Below are 15,937 nucleotides of genomic sequence, written 5' to 3'. Positions count from 1 at the left end.
CAGGGGTAAAAAAAAAAATTAAAATCCTTGCAGAGGCTCTTTTGTGCTTGATGTCTATAGGAAAAAAACACAAGAGCAGCTTTGTGGAAAAAAGAAAAAGAAAAACCTGGCCTTCACACTGAAATGCAATTTCACAAGCTCCTCAACAGGCAACAAGCATCTACTCTGCTGCAACAACGGCTGGGCGCCTCTTTACCCATTTTATTGGCCGGTGTGGAGCAACCGAGTGGCAGCAAAGGTGACAGGTAATTTACAGAGAAACAGATATATGTTATTTGAAGTAAGCCACTTCCCTTCTTCCCAGCCTCACAGATAAATGGATCCAGCTTTAGCCAACAGATGGAAAGAGGTCATTTCTGTGTTTTGTGAAAACTTGTCTTGGATGTGTAACAAGTGAGATTGTAAACGCCAAATTATTTTTGACACGTTCACAGTCTGAGCCCGTCAATGCAGGCACTGCCACCTGTTTGATGGAGCCCCCCCATTATGCCTTCAGTAGACACTCACATACTTCACCGGCTCAGTCAAGAAGCGCTTAGACTACCAGTGGTCACGTGACTTGAGAGAAGTAATCGTGAACAACGACAGTCCTGCTTTGAAGGACTTTTCTGCTTGTGGTACCAACATAAATTGAAAGCTGCGTTTAACTTCTGTTTTGTGGTTTAAAGGAAAACAATGGCTGCAAGCTTTAAAAACTTTGTGACGAGAAGTGTGCAAATGTTATTTAGAATCCTTCTTTTGGAGACCTTCTTGTGTGAACATGTGTCCTCAGAGAGTTGGAGCGCTCCAGCTGCTGGAATCCAGTTGCTCTGACTTGTTGAGGACCCTGGCTCCCACTAGTGCAGCACACAGCCCCAGAGGTGGTGAGACACACAGCAGCTCAACGGAGCAAACAAGGGATGGAAACAGATAGCAATGGTAAGACAAAGAACGCCAGGGCAGAGGACGGACCCCACGCAGCTGCTCTTGTTCTTCAGGGAACCCAGGCGGGAAGCCTCTCAAGCGCTAAATTCCTCTAATATGTGCAGTCATCCGGCGTGCAAGGTGGGGGCGAGGGTGGGGGACTGCAAGAGTATCAGTCCTGCAACTCTGCGGCCATGATAGAGAAGAGGGACCAGCTTGACTGGGCGGCTGGCCACTGGGCACCGGGCAGTGGGCTACACAGAGACCATGAGGGGTGATACCCACCACTCTGTCGGGCTGCAGTCTGTTAGGAGACCCTTTAAAATGCCAACAAAGCAGGGCAGGCATGGGGAGGCAAGAACAGAAGGTGTACATATGTGTGTCAGTGTAGCGAGAATTAAGAGGGGTGATACTTTTATGGTTGAGCGACTGGGCAATGAGGGCTCAGGTGGCCTGACTGAGGTGAAAGGACATGCGGGAAACGTTCACCACAAGTATAACTGTCAGCAAAAACCATAAACTGGTAAAACTAAACTTTCAAAATGTCATAACTTCCTACTAAAATGGATTAAAGGTAGTTGTTTCTTTTCTTTCAAAAATTCTACTTTAATCTAACTTGAAAAGTAGATTGATGTACAAATCCACCAGGGGGAGCAGATGTACTACATCCAACTTATGGAATTAATGATTTATTCTTTTTAAATCAGGCAGGTCAATAATAAATCAATAACATGACATTTTGCTGAACTGCCATAGGCCTAAACAGTATATTGACAAAGAACAGTATCTGTTCCTACAAATCCCACTTGGTTCTTCAGTGTTTCTATTCTACAGGAGCCTTACCTGTTGTTGCTTTGGTGCTCTGCTTTTGTAGAAAGTCGAGAGTCTGAGCCAGAGCCTTCTTATTGCAGTGGGTGGAGAGCTCCTCGTTGCATTCAAAACACCTGTTGGAGTCACAGAGTCACAGACTTGAGGAACCCAGAAAACACATCACGTCAATCATCATTATGAGGACACTTTAAAAAGCATTTTTAAGTGTCAAAATTTTAACAGGCCATCCTATGTGTAGAGAGCTTCAGAACAGACTTACATATATTACGTTTAAAGACTTTTAAGACCTTTTGAAGAATTCTTAGAATCTAATTTAAGACTATGAACAAAGAAAATGAAACAGTCGGAGTCTGCAGTTCCCCAAGGCGCCAAATTTAAATGTCTTTCAGAAAACCATACAATTTGCTTCATAAGGATTTCCGCTAACCAGTTCTAACCACCACCACTCCTCTCAAGGCATGAATTTACACTCTCATTTTTCTGCACCAAGGAGCCTGAGTCACTTAGCTGTGGTTAAATGATACACGCCCAGTTCACGACCTTCTGACAGCGGATGCTGGAAATGTTTGTTGGTTTTTTTGTGTGAAAGGACATCACATCACATTGATGAGAAACAAAATGTAAGATCCATTCACTAGAACTTAATGCTTTATAAGGCCCTGTTTTTGTTCACTTATATTTCATTTAATTCAATTCAATGTTATCTATATAGCCCCATATTACAACAATAGTCGTCTGAATGGGCTTCAACTGGTAGTTGTATAGTAAACATAAAACAATAAGGATCATGAGGTCATAGAATTCAATAAGTAAATTCTAAACTAAACAGACTAAACTAAACTGGCCATCCGTGCCCTTAAACCAAACCCTCCTTCTCGACCCCCACCCCAAAAGAAAAAGGATTCCGGAAAACAAAAGTAGAAGCCTCAGGGATGTCCACATGCTCCCCAAAATGTAAAACTTTTGAAGACTTCAAGGATCTGCGGCCACCCTTTGGCAGCCATCAACAGACTGTCATCTTTTCCTTCCATGTTAGCTCAAAAACAGGCAGAATGCCAACACTTTACTGTGAAACTAGAAACAGCGTCTTCATGACAGGACAGAACAAAGTTCCAGAGTTTCTCACCAGGCCTTCCATGTGTTTAAGCTGATGGTGATGCAGTGAGATTCCAGGTGGAAGGCCTGGTGATGCTTGACCGCGTGCTGGATCTCTGATTGATTGCAGCCCTGGAAAACCAAACAAAAAATACAATTATGGTAAAAGGTGTATAATTATTCTGTAGAAACCCCAAACGCAGAACCAACCTTTCCTATCTTAAAGCACTGTATCAGTCAGTTGCTATAATTTCCATGTTAGAAAAATCTCAACTTCTGCTCCCTCTCCTTCACTATGCAGACATCCTCTACTTCAATACCACTTCTGCTTATGTACCGGTACATTCTCTGGACATCATTTACAACAACTTAGGTTGCTTTGTGCTCCGCTGCCCCTATATGACCCAATACACCACTATGTACCAGCAGCTAAGTTGTTTCTCACGGTCAGCCTGAAGACAATATCATTATTCACAGTTCATTTCTAAATGCATACATCTGAAATATGCAGTTTTTTTTCACCCCCAGGTTTGATAGAAATCTGCTCCCAAAGAATGGAATAACCTTCCCACCTCTAGGAGGACTTATACATCAATCACATTATTTAAGAGAGCATTCTCAATACATTTAACCTGCTTTTGTTTCCATAATCCTAAATGATATGTAAATATCTTTCATTTTTCCTATTTAGTATTTTAAAATTCAATTTTGTTCTGTGTTTTGATTAAATATGCTTTGAAAAACTGTGTTAGGATGATGGAAGTCAAAGCTGTAATCTGTGTGTGTGAGTATGATTGTGTTTGTGTGCTTTGTGTTGATCATACATTTTATATCCATCATTCATTCATTCGTTCATCTTCTAAACCGTTTTGTCCCTTTCGGGGTCACAGGGCTGCTGGAGCCTATCCCGAACACTTGTGGGCAAAGGCAGGGGGCATCCTGGACAGTTCGCCAGTCTGTCGCACGGCTAAAAGTATCATCATTTGTATTTTCTTGTGTCGGCTTCTCTTGGTTTGTTTATTATTTAACTTTGCTTTGTCAGCTTTTCTTTTGTTAGAAACAGGAGGAACACTTTCCCTGCTGCTGCAACAACAGCAGCAGGGAAAGTTTCACTTTTCACCACAGACAAACAAAAAACCTTTAGAACATGTTCATAAAAATGCCCGCTCTGTTCCTCAATGCAGACAGACATGCTCTGCATGCATGGATCTGTACACATCCAGGTAACTGGACTCCCTCATGCACATCTCCTCTCAATAGACAAAAATTGTCTCAAGTTTGCTCTTGTTTTTTTTCTGTGAAGCCCATTCTTTTCTTGTCCTCATCACTTTACAGTTCTGTTTAGTTTTTGTTCACAGGCGCACCTAACAATCATAGATGCACCAATGTTTCTAACATGACTAAGACTGAGGTAAAGAGAATGAAGAATGAAGAGAAACAATTGAGCAGTGATATCTTCCATTCAGCTATAGTTTGATACAAAGTATAAAATGTGTGGAAAAGCATGTCATTCTTCACAAAACAGTGAGGCTATGAATATTATGCCATTTGAACTATTCAACCAATAAGCAATAGAAAAAACATTTCTAATGTCTGATCTGTAAGTCTCTAACCCACATGTGTCAAACTCAAGGCCCGGGGGCCAAATGTGGCCCTCCATGTCATTTTATGTGGCCCGCGAGAGCATGAAAGTTTTTGATTTCTTAAAATAAAATAAAAAATTGATGTGTATTTATTCATCTCTAGGGGGAATTGGACTTGAATTATGGGAGTGGGCGTCTATATATTAGGACTTAAACTCTGTCCATATAACCTAATTGACAGAATCAAATGCAAAAAGATTTATGCTAGAGTAACAAGCAAACATATGCTTTCTATGTAACTGTAATTGTCACTTTAAAAAGTTAGAATAAATAAATAATGACTTATTTATCATTAAAGAGTAGTTACATTTATTTTTCATTACTTTTACTCACATGTATAAGTTATATCTGACCCTTCAAGGACAACCACTATGCTGATGTGGCCCTCAGTGAAAATGAGTTTGACACCCCTGCTCTAACCAGAGAAAACAGATTCCCCTGCTAATAATCCAAATAAGAAGTTCATCCCTTCAAAGGGTAAAAATAAAATCTTTAAATCTAAATAGAAAACTCAAATGATTGGTTTACGAGCTATGCAGGGAGTCTTTTATGTCAATCACATTTACAAAAACTGTTGGAAATCTTACCTGGAAACCGCATTTTAAGCATACTAGGATGTCATGGGATGCTACTGGCTCTCCGTCAATCATGGTCCTTTCCTTCAGGCAGTCTGAACACACCAGCCACATGCCTGAGAGGACCGACTTCTTCACAGAGCCCAGGTCCACGGCTTTATTTACATGCTGGCATGTCAGTCCTCAGTAAAAAGTAGCACAGATGTATTTCTTAAAACCAGAGGAAGAGGTCTGGGCTTTATACAAAACAACTGAGACAAATGTACTGATCAATAGAAGCCAATAAAGATTAAACTCAAGGCAGCTGACTCTCACAGCATTATAATAAATCAGAAGAATTGAAAATTTAGGTTGTAAATATATTTATTTTGATTCACGGTTTCAATTAAAAACTAATTTCCCTCTTCATAACTATAAATATTGTGAAAGGTGATTATGTTTTGTACTTATTACAACTATTTTAAATTATTCAAAGTCATCACACAGATAAAGAAGCCATGTAAAGTAAATGCCTGTCATTTGTCCACATACCACTGACTTCATCTGATGACTCTTCATCTCTGGGTTTCCGCGGTTTGTTGGTCCGCTTAGTCATCTCAACAGCTTTCGAAGAAAAGGGGTCCTTTAGCCGCATCTGGAGGTCTGAAGAGGACGGATGTACAACTGAATAATGCTACATACAAGTAAACAAAAACTAACATAACTTTATTTAAACACTACAACAAATAAAATAAAACAGTTGTAGTTTAATCTACAGATCAAAGAGTCTTTTATACCAAGAACAAAAGAAGCAACACAAACAATAGCTGAATCTGCAACATAGAGTGAAAATATTCTAGAAAGAATAACAATCTTTGGTAACTCATTTCTAATGTAGCCCCAGTCCAAGTCTTTTGGTTTCATTCCATCCCAAGTTTGTGTAGCTTTAGCTGCAGGGCTGTTGTTGTTATATAAGATCACTGACGTCAACGGGAATTGCTTTAAACCAGACTGCATTTTCCAACAAAGTCAAAAAGCATTCAACATAAAAGGAAATAGATTAGCGACATTGCTAAATCAATCAAATGTTCGTTGGCCTTTACAATATATGTCACTATATCCCCTTACAAAGCAAGTTCAAAAGCGAATGAAGTTTAGTTTTTCCTGTTAAGATAAGTAATACATCAATTTGAACTCACCTCTTCCAGTTAGCTTCTAAACTCTGTGTTAGCTGAGAGATGTCAACTCTGCCTAACAGACAAGCTAGCTACTTTAGCTAGCCCAGAAATGACCACAATTACTTTCATACACCACTCCGAAATATCACCTCCTTGGAAAGAACGCGATGATAAAATTTAAACGACTGTAATTGTAGCAGTTTCTTTGCTGTTCTTTATTATTTAATTTAGTTAAAAATAAAAGTCGGTAAGCTGTTGGTAGCAATAGCCAAAAGCATAGTTTAACGTGACGCACTACGGCAACTCCACTGGTCGGATGCGGCGTTCAGGGCCCGTAGAACTTTTCTAATTTATTTTAGTTTGTTCTTAATTTGGAAAAAGATAAAAAAAAAAAAAAAAAAAAAAAAAAAGCCCAACATGATTTTAGACATAAATATCAGGTTCACACTGTGACACTGAACTTTCTATGTTTACTATCTATTTGTAAACCGTAACATATTTGCTCTTGCTAAGTTTAGGGAAAGTTGAAATGAGGTTCTGAAATTACAGTAGTTTTACTGGGGAATTTGCACAAGTATTTAATTTAAATATAATTGGGTGTCTGTGTGTCTTTTTTTGTAGGTTTTTGTACTATGGACTACGAGTCCGCAATAAAGTTTATCTATCTATCTATCTATCTATCTATCTATCTATCTATCTATCTATCTATCTATCTATCTATCTATCTATCTATCTATCTATCTATCTATCTATCTATCTATCTATCTATCTATCTATCTATCTATCTATCTATCTATCTATCTATCTATCTATCTATCTATCTATCTATCTATCTATCTATCTATCTATCTATCTATCTATCTATCTATCTATCTATCTATCTATCTATCTATCTATCTATCTATCTATCGTCAAGAAAATACAGATTGTTTTATATAGGTTTATGACCAATAAAGGAATGAACCAGCTCTGTGTGGTGATGCTGTTCATATTTAATATGAGCCTCAGACTGGAGAAGGTACCAGTCCTCTGGAGGACTTCCTGCCTGGTTCCGGTTCCAAAGGTACCTCGTCCTACGGAACCGAACCACTTCAGACCTGTCGCCTTGACTTCCCACCTGATGAAGGCTATGGAGAGGATCATCCTCAGCCATCTCCGCACTCAGGTGAGCTCAGCACTGGACCCGCTGCAGTTTGCATATCGACCAGGCATCGGGGTGGATGACGCCATCATCTACCTGCAGCATCGGGCCCTGTCTCACCTGGAGGCCCCTGGGAGCACTGTGAGAGTCATGTTTTTTGATTTTCTCCAGTGCTTTCAACACAATTCAGCCATCACTGCTGAGGAGGAAGCTGGAGGTTGCAGGTGTGGACCAACATCTGGTTGCTTGGACCATCAACTACCTCACAGACAGGCCACAGTTTGTGAGGCTGCGTGACTGTGTGTCTGATGTGGTGGTCTGCAGCACGGGGGCACCTCAAGGGACTGTGCTCTCCCCATTCCTGTTTACCCTGTACACATCAGACTTCACCTACAACTCCCACCACTGTCATCTGCAGAAGTTCTCAGATGACAGTGCCATTGTGGGCTGTGTATCAGGGGGGGATGAGCAGGAGTACAGGGGGGTCATCACTGACTTTGTTAGCTGGTGTGAAGTTAACCACCTGCTGCTTAACACCAGCAAGACAAAGGAGCTGATCCTGGACTTCAGGAGGTCCTCACCATCACAGTCACCGGTGATCATCCAGGGTTCAGACATTGAGGTCGTGGACACATTTAAATATCTGGGTGTTCACCTGAACAACAGACTTGACTGGTCCAACAACACGGATGCTCTGTACAGGAGGGGCCAGAGTCGCCTTCACCTGCTGAGGAGACTGAGGTCCTTTGGCGTGTGCAGACAGCTGCTGAGGACCTTTTACGACACTGTGGTGGCCTCAGTGGTCCTTTATGGAATTGTGTGCTGGGCGGGGGGCAGTGCAGGCAGAGACTTGAGGAGGCTTAACAAACTGGTTAGGAGGGCCGGCTCTGTCCTGGGCTGCACACTTGAGTCCATCGAGGAGGTGGCGGACAGGAGGATGTTAGCTAAGCTGACATCCATCATGGATAACCCCTCCCACCCCTACACCAAACTGTAGAGGCGCTGACCAGCTCCTTCAGCACAAGACTGTTGCACCCTCAGTGTAAGAAGGAACGCCACCGCAGGTCATTCCTCCCCACCGCCATCAGACTGTACAACACCGTGTCAAAGTGACACTCCACGGTCCCAGGGGTGTTTTTCTGTTTAGTCATTGATTCATTTACTTTTGTTGTAGTTGTTGTTTTCAATTTTAAATTGTTTTTTGTTCCTGAACAGTTGTTTTTTTTTTTGTTCTTGGTGTGAACTTCATTAGTTATTTCTGTATTTTGAAAAAATTTGCAATGTTTTTTTACAGTTTACATGTTTTGCAGACCGCATGTTTTTTACACTTTTGCAGCTGTATTTATTTAATATTTATTTCTTTATTTAATAAGAATCTCATTTTTGATAATAATTTTTCATAATAATTTTAGTAATATTTTTAATTATCTAATATAAATGTAATTTGTGATGTCCTTTATTAATGTTATATTATATAGATTATTTCTGAATGTCGTGTTGCTGCCACAGATAAATGAAATTTCCCCATTGTGGGATTAATAAAGTCATCTATCTATCTAACTATCTAATAATTGCGCGATAGTGTTTTTATTTTAATATAGGGGAGCCCGTATTTTTTGTGTGTACATTTTTTACCCTCTAGACGATCCGTAGTCCAGCGCAGGCGCAGTCGAGGTCTTGTCTGTTTCAGCCATTGAGCGCTAGTTCATCGCATAAGTTTACTAGATTGTCTTATTGCAGCCGTGTTTTAAGCTTTGTTGACTGGTTTTATGCCCTAAGAGGCTGAGAACAAAGGGTCTCCGTACAAATTCATTAGCAACACATGGCGTTCAGGGGATGTTGGAGGTTTGTTGGGGTTGTCCCTCGACTTTTGTGGGATAGTTCTGTCCCGTGGAGAGCTTCTGTCCCGGTAGGGCGAAGCTGTGTGCCCGTCTTTTACAACAGTCGCCAAGGTCTCAAGACTGACATCTGCTTATCATGTGACTCGTTGTGTGTGTTTTTAAGAGATCGTCAAGTTTACTTTGTTTTGTTTTCAGGCACCGAGTTGCAGCTCCGCGGGTACAGTTCAGAGCCGCTGAGCACTGAGGTCAGTTACGAGCAGCTAAAGCAGCGCCTGAATGACGGGAACGCGGTGGTGATAGACGTCCGGGAGCCGTGGGAGCTCAGGGAGTATGGCTTTATCCCAGGGTCCGTGAACGTCCCCCGTAAGTCTTGCTCTGAAACATAAAAATACACTTATTTGTAAGGACGCACGCAGCATCATTTAAAACAACACGGCAGCACTTGAGACACATTAACAAATCTGATCCAAACTAAAATTTATACAAATTTTACTTTAACATTGGAAAAACATCTTGGTTTCATTAATTATGATCAGAAACTTTCGTCTAAATTTTATTTAATAAATCTGCTGATTTTACTAACTTAAGTATTATATTCATAAAACTAAATTTAGCAATAAAATTCCAATTTTTTTATTTTTATTGATCAGCCCAAATTAGGTTTTAGTAACATTCCATTTCTCCCAGTACAAACAAAAAAGCAGTTAAAACATGTCATTTTGCCCAGCTTTATAATTTAATATAAGTTTATTTTTGTGTATGTGTCCCCTCTGGTGTTTACTTCAATTGATGTACAGTTTACTGTTCTTTGCTTTTTACTGTATGTCACCTGTGTTCTGAATAAAAAAACAACTACACAACAGCACAGAGCCGCTGGACAGAAACACAATCAAATATTCAACAGCGTGTGTTCATAGAAATATATTATTTTCTGAACAGTTTTGACCGATCATAACAGTATAAAAATCAAGCTAACAGCATGTTTCCATGTATAATTAAACAAGGATGAATTTATTTATTTAAAACATTTTAAGAACAGAAAACCTTTCTATTTGATTTTTATTTAACTTTATTAACCTACCTTCTAAAACCCTGCGTGTCTTAAAAACAAAAGAAACAAACTCACTTGCATAAAGCTAAAAATTATTTGCTGATGTGGACGTAATTTCTAAATAAAGAACAACACTTTTATCCACGTGATCTCATCTGATCTAATAGGCTCATGTACTTTATGACCATAACTACAATAGAAATGTATTTCAAATACAGAGAAAGCTTTATTGCCATAATACAAGGACCGTAATGAAATGTAACCATGCTGAGGTGCATTAAGGATCATAAGACGATAATAAATGCAGGGCCTTCTTGTCTGAAGCCCAACTAGCAGCAAACCAAACACTCGCACAGTACATCAGCACTGGTTCTACGACACCGGAAGGACATATTTCATACAGTATTATATTACAGAATCAGAAAAAAAGAACTTTAGATTATTTGTTTAGTTTCAGTTCCATGAAGGATGTTTCTGATCATTTATCAAAGTTGTAGTTTGAGCAGTTCAGAATGGTTTTTGGCGTCCCCAATTCCATATCCATCATGCAGCTATAGACATTGTTGATTAGGTTCTGCTCATCATGAGACACAGTAAGTCAGTGACATAGTTGAAACCCTTGACCTGTCTTTGTTTCACTACACCAGTGGGTCAAGTCAACACTGCTCTCCAGCTGAGTCCAGAAGACTTCAGAGAAAAGTTTGGTGCTGAAATGCCTCGCCGGAGGGACAACATCGTGTTCCTGTGCTTGGCGGGCATCAGGAGCAAAGCCGCTCTCGACACAGCTGCCTCGTTGGGATTTAAAGAGTGAGACAGACAAAACCTCAATCCTAGTTCTTGGAGGCTTTTTATGTACAAATAGATTTGAGTTTCTTAGTCCTAAAATACTAATAGAATGTTTCTAAAAGCTACCTTTTGGTTGAGATTTTTTTTCCTGGTTCTGTTTCAGCGCCCAGCATTACCCAGATGGATGGCAAGGCTGGGCTGAACGTGAAGATCTGAAGTGACCCACTGATTTTGGAAACGGATGTCGTTTATTCAGGCAGGACACATCAACAGCAGAAGATGAGGCGTCTTCCCCTCCAAAAGCAGCCACACCGTTCTTCGCAGCTTCTTTAAGTCTCTGCTACATGACTGCAGGGAAAAGCCTTCCTTCCTGCCAGGGTTGCTGTTGCTGATGGAGGTGCAGGACACTGCTTAGCTCATCAATAAGCTGAAGCTTATCAGCTTCAGGGCTTCAGGAGTCTTGTGTCTTTTAAACTCCTCAAACGAGTAGGCGGCTCTTTTTTCCACATGGGACATCTTGGAGATCTCTATTAATTGTTATATTCTAAAGAGCATGTCAAAAATGTTACAGAAAAAGCAGATTTTCATTTGTCTAGATTTTAGTTTGATCCTTGTTCTGGAGGATTTTTTTTAAAGTGTGATTGGAAAAGTTCCTAAAGTTAGAAAAGCCAACATTTACAACTCATTAAGCACGACATGATTATCAAGAAATAGCTATAAACTGCTTTGTTTCCAGCAATCCCTGAACATTTGTTTCTTTCATGAAGTGCAGGTGTGTCAAACTCCAGGCCTCGATGGCCGGTGTCCTGCTGGTTTCACAAACAGCCACACTCTGCCTGATGCAGATTACCTGAGCCAGGTGCGTTTTGGCCATAGGAGACAACAGAAGCAGCGTTAGTTAGAGCTCAAGCAGGAAACCTTTTAGGACTGCAGTTTGATGCCTGTGATTAAAGGCCAATTTAACTGATTTTTTGTGCACTTCCTTACAACTTTGTCCCCCATAGTACTTAATACCCCATTATACCATGGTCCTGGTGAATACTTGATTCTGACTGCTGGGTGTGCATCAAAAAGTGATAATGCACAATGATAATGCACGTCTAAAAAGAAGTTCTGGTCACAAAGCTTAAATGTTCTAGATTACTGCACCGGCTTCTTTAAAAAAACAAACTTTTGCTTCATCATCTGGACAAAAAGAAGTGGTAAGAGGAACTTTCTCTCTGATCCGATGGTTTGTTTAACCATCAGCATGTATATGGCTTTCTTTTGTCGCTGCAGCCCAGGTCAACGCGCCACACCACGTAGCAAATATTCCACTTTTAGTTAAGAAAGCGTTCGAAAAAGGAAAAAATAATAAGAATGAAGCAGTAAAAAATGGTTGAATTTCTTTTGTAAGAGACCATGGTACAAGTGGGATAATGGCCTTGTGGTAGAGTGTCTGCCCAGTGACTGGAAGGTCATGAGTTCAAATCCAGGCCGAGTCACACCAAAGACTCCAAAAATGGGACCTAATGCCACCCTGCTTGACACTCAGCATTAAGGGGTTGGATTGGGGGGTTAAACCACTAAATTGTTCCCAAGCGGCTGTGTCTGCAGCTCACCCCTCCCCCAGGAGATTGGTCAAATGCGGAGAACAAATTTCACACACTTAGGTGTGTGACAGATAACAGGACTTTCATTGATTTTTTTCGAAGTGTGCATTATAAAAAATCAACTCTCTTCGCTGAAGCAACTTTGCGGAGGACGGTTCAGGCTTCCACGGTGTGCATTAATTTCCAATAATGCACACTTCGTCGACCATTGACCCTTAACTAATGAGAGCCGAACAGAGCTTAGTTTGCACACTCCATACCAGGTTTTTTAAATGAAGCACTTTTCCACATTTTTTTGTAAGTTTTTCACTAATCAGCTTCAGATTTCATCAAGATGGAAGCTTGCAGCCATAACAAAAAGTTTATATGAAGTACCGGTAATTAAATCGTTTGGAACAACACTACTGAGTAGTAGCACTAACGGCAGCTCTGCTGGTTGAAAGAAATCCAAGTCATGCCTGGAAAATGATTTCCTTATCTCAAGTGAACACTCTGATTGGTTCATGGCACCAGTGAAAGATTTCTCCTTCCCGTCTAAGTCCCCACTTGTCTGTGCTTTTAACCTTCAAGTGGCAGCCTTACAGCGGTTTAAGTGTTTCCTTGGTTTTGTGTTATTTAAGTTCAGCTTTAGTACAAAAGCAGGGCTAAAAAAAAACTGCAAAAAAATGCAATATTCCTTCAAGTGACTTGAAAACTGTTTATCAGCTGAAATTCATAACTCCTTAAAATACTGAGTGATTGCTAGAGTGGAGAAAGTGCAGAATGGTTTTCACCTTTTATGTACAATGATGGGTTTGTTTTGCAGAGAGTTGATTAATCCTCTTTTAATTTTGTTTTTGAGGAATACGTTTGTAAATAGATAACATTTGCTGCTACAATAATTTCAAAATAAAACTTGTGTTTTTATCCATAAAAATACTGTTTCTTTATTTGTACTGGTTGAAGGTGCGTCCTGCAGAAATGACCTCAGAGACCACTCATTTGGTGAATATGTGGGATTAAAATAGACAGAGGGATGGCTGGTGAGCTGACAGGCGCAGGGATGATCTACTGTGTTGAAGGGCTGTGTCTAATGGCCACTGAGTCTCCGTTTGAATTTGCCACTGACCCTCAAAGGAACATTAACAGGTTGCTTCATCAGTGGTCATGGTTATTGTTTTCAGCAGAGAAGAATGCTTCCACTGCTGAGCTGCAAACTTTGCTCTTTATTTCACCCGAGCTTTACAGCCTCAGCTGAGAGTCCAAACAGCATCAACCATGTCAGTTTGCTCCAAATTCTTATCAGTCTTTATCTCAAAGTTTCAAAGCAGCTTGCTGATTCTGAGTCATTGTCAGTGGAAGGACACTGACCCCGTCATGACTTTTCCCTGGCACGAGCAAACGACCCCCATAAACAAGCTGACGCTATTTCTGCTCACTCTGAGCTGCTGTCCTCGTTGTTAGGGCATAAACACTGATATTGTGCAGCGAAATCCTGCTGCAAACATGAAGTAAGAAGAATAAATGAACTTAAACATGAACGGGGCGTTTTCTTAGCTTGTACAATTTTGTTTTGCCTGTATTTGTAATAACAGAAAACACATTTAAAATGTGCTCATCTGGATAATAGTTGTAGAAATTGTTTATCATTCCAACGTCATGGTGCAACTTTACTCGCAAGTCATGTTAGATACGTTAGTCATGAAAAAAACAATTATTAAAACCTCATCAATCTTTAAAAAAGTTTATAAATATACATATATATAGAGAGAGAGAGAGAGAGAGAGAGAGAGAGAGAGAGAGAGAGAGAGAACATACTTTCTATCTTCTCAAGATGAAGAATAAACAGAAAAACCTTTTTTACCATATTCCTAAGGAAGACCCTCAATGGTTGTGACTAATATGCTAAAGTGAACAAGCAGGAAGGATGCACCTCATACTTTCCAGCTGCCTTGGGGGCAAATAACAAGCCAAGCACACGACTTCATTCATGGCGAAAAGAGCCTTCTTCCACCGCAGCAACTGTATGGAGAAACATAACACTAATGAGAGCGTACCAGATCCCATCTGGGATGTGTTTGGATACAATTTAGTGACACTTATGTCTGCAGGCATATTGACCCAGAGCATGATGGGAAAAAATGTCATCACCATACAAAATAACTAGTTTTTGATGACTTTATTTATCTAAAGGCATTTGTAGCTTTACAACCACTAAATAACTACATTATAATAATGCTATCAATCAATTTGTATTAAAACTACATTTTTAATGATACCGCTTTAGTAAAAAAAAAACATTTGTTCAAAAAAGGAACAAATTGGTTTTGCAAAGTGACAGTAAAGCACATGTTTAATGTGGAGAGAATCCTTGTCAATAAAACACATTTTTTTATTTGACTTTAATTACAATATATATCTACATATTTTTAAATAATTGTTGACAATATATTTTTGCAGCAGACATCCCATTTAGGTTTATTTTTTTAATAAAATGTTGTTTGTTTTATGAAGAAATACAGGACATCATAATATTACAAGAAAACCACAATATTGTTCAAACGTAAAAAATAAATAAAAATGTTTTTTATTTGTCAAATTTGAGTAAAGCAGTGCTTGATTAATGTTAGTGGTCATTTCGATTTTTTGTTTTGTTTCTGTTACATATTTAACTAGTTTCCATGTTTTCTCTATTATCTTACTTTGGTTTTACACATTTTAACCTGTTTTGATAAAGATCCATCAGTTATCTCACGGTTTCTTATTAGTGTTTAAAATCAGAGCAAAATGGTTACTAATGACGGCATCATAAATGTGCTCCAGCGGAGAATATCCTGATGACGAACAGCCCTGTGTGGCTGAAAAATGGAAAGAAGCTGGTTGGAACAGACATGTTTGTTCACACAATGAAAAGATTCCATCTCTCTCCAAAAGTGCCACGCTGCTGTCAGATGTGAGGTCAACAAAAAGGAATGACAGCATGGCTTCATCCATCAAGAGGAGAAACAATAACTGAAAAATGACTTTCACTTGTTATGCTCTGAGCACAAACTTCCTTTTTTGTGTCGAAACTTGAGTATTATCTCCCAAATTGAAGTTTAAAAATGCTGGTATTTAGTTTTTACAGTAATGAAAGGCTTTAAATGTCAATAAAAAGGTTTGTTATTTGACCTCTTATCACTGTGCCACACCAACCGTAAACTCCAGACAGTAATCCCCCCCATTCAGCACATCCTTTTCTTCTCTGAAGCAGTTCATTTCAGTTTCCTTTTTTGCATAGTCTAATTTTAATATGTTGAAAGCAGACCAGACTAATAAGTACTAATTTACGTCAAATTTTGCC

General features: G+C 39.5%; 2 protein-coding genes across 3 annotated transcripts in view; one reads left to right on the top strand and one right to left on the bottom strand.

The window, feature by feature from the left end:
* usp45 (ubiquitin specific peptidase 45) overlaps positions 1-6,551 on the bottom strand; it is a 29,784-nt gene extending 23,233 nt beyond the window's left edge. Inside the window, exons 1-5 of one of the 2 annotated variants that reach the window (XM_011484842.3) lie at positions 6,226-6,551; positions 5,579-5,689; positions 5,060-5,229; positions 2,861-2,961; positions 1,747-1,847 (exon numbers count right to left, since the gene is read on the bottom strand). In XM_011484842.3, coding sequence (XP_011483144.1) covers positions 1,747-1,847; positions 2,861-2,961; positions 5,060-5,229; positions 5,579-5,681 — 475 coding nt within the window. In that variant the 5' untranslated portion in view covers positions 5,682-5,689; positions 6,226-6,551. The remainder of the gene's footprint in view (positions 1-1,746; positions 1,848-2,860; positions 2,962-5,059; positions 5,230-5,578; positions 5,690-6,225) is intronic. The other variant, XM_011484841.3, reaches the window with a different exon arrangement.
* Positions 6,552-9,004: 2,453 nt separating this feature from the next.
* Positions 9,005-13,524, top strand: tstd3 (thiosulfate sulfurtransferase (rhodanese)-like domain containing 3). Its single transcript, XM_004077597.4, has 4 exons — positions 9,005-9,297; positions 9,382-9,549; positions 10,885-11,044; positions 11,187-13,524. Exons 1-4 carry the CDS (start codon positions 9,168-9,170, stop codon positions 11,242-11,244), a joined length of 516 nt encoding a protein of 171 aa, XP_004077645.1. The 5' UTR covers positions 9,005-9,167; the 3' UTR covers positions 11,245-13,524.
* The last annotated feature ends 2,413 nt before the right edge of the window (positions 13,525-15,937 follow it).

This window comes from Oryzias latipes, chromosome 16, assembly GCF_002234675.1.
Source record: "Oryzias latipes chromosome 16, ASM223467v1".
NCBI lineage: Eukaryota > Metazoa > Chordata > Actinopteri > Beloniformes > Adrianichthyidae > Oryzias > Oryzias latipes.
This window is presented reverse-complemented; position numbering and strand designations above follow the sequence as displayed.

Coding starts and splice junctions, on each gene's coding strand:
- tstd3 (XM_004077597.4), top strand. CDS start 9,168: ATGGCGTTCAGGGGATGTTGGAGGTTTGTTGGGGTTGTCCCTCGACTT. Junction 9,550..10,884: donor AGGGTCCGTGAACGTCCCCC/GTAAGTCTTGCT, acceptor TCACTACACCAG/TGGGTCAAGTCAACACTGCT. Junction 11,045..11,186: donor GCCTCGTTGGGATTTAAAGA/GTGAGACAGACA, acceptor GTTCTGTTTCAG/CGCCCAGCATTACCCAGATG.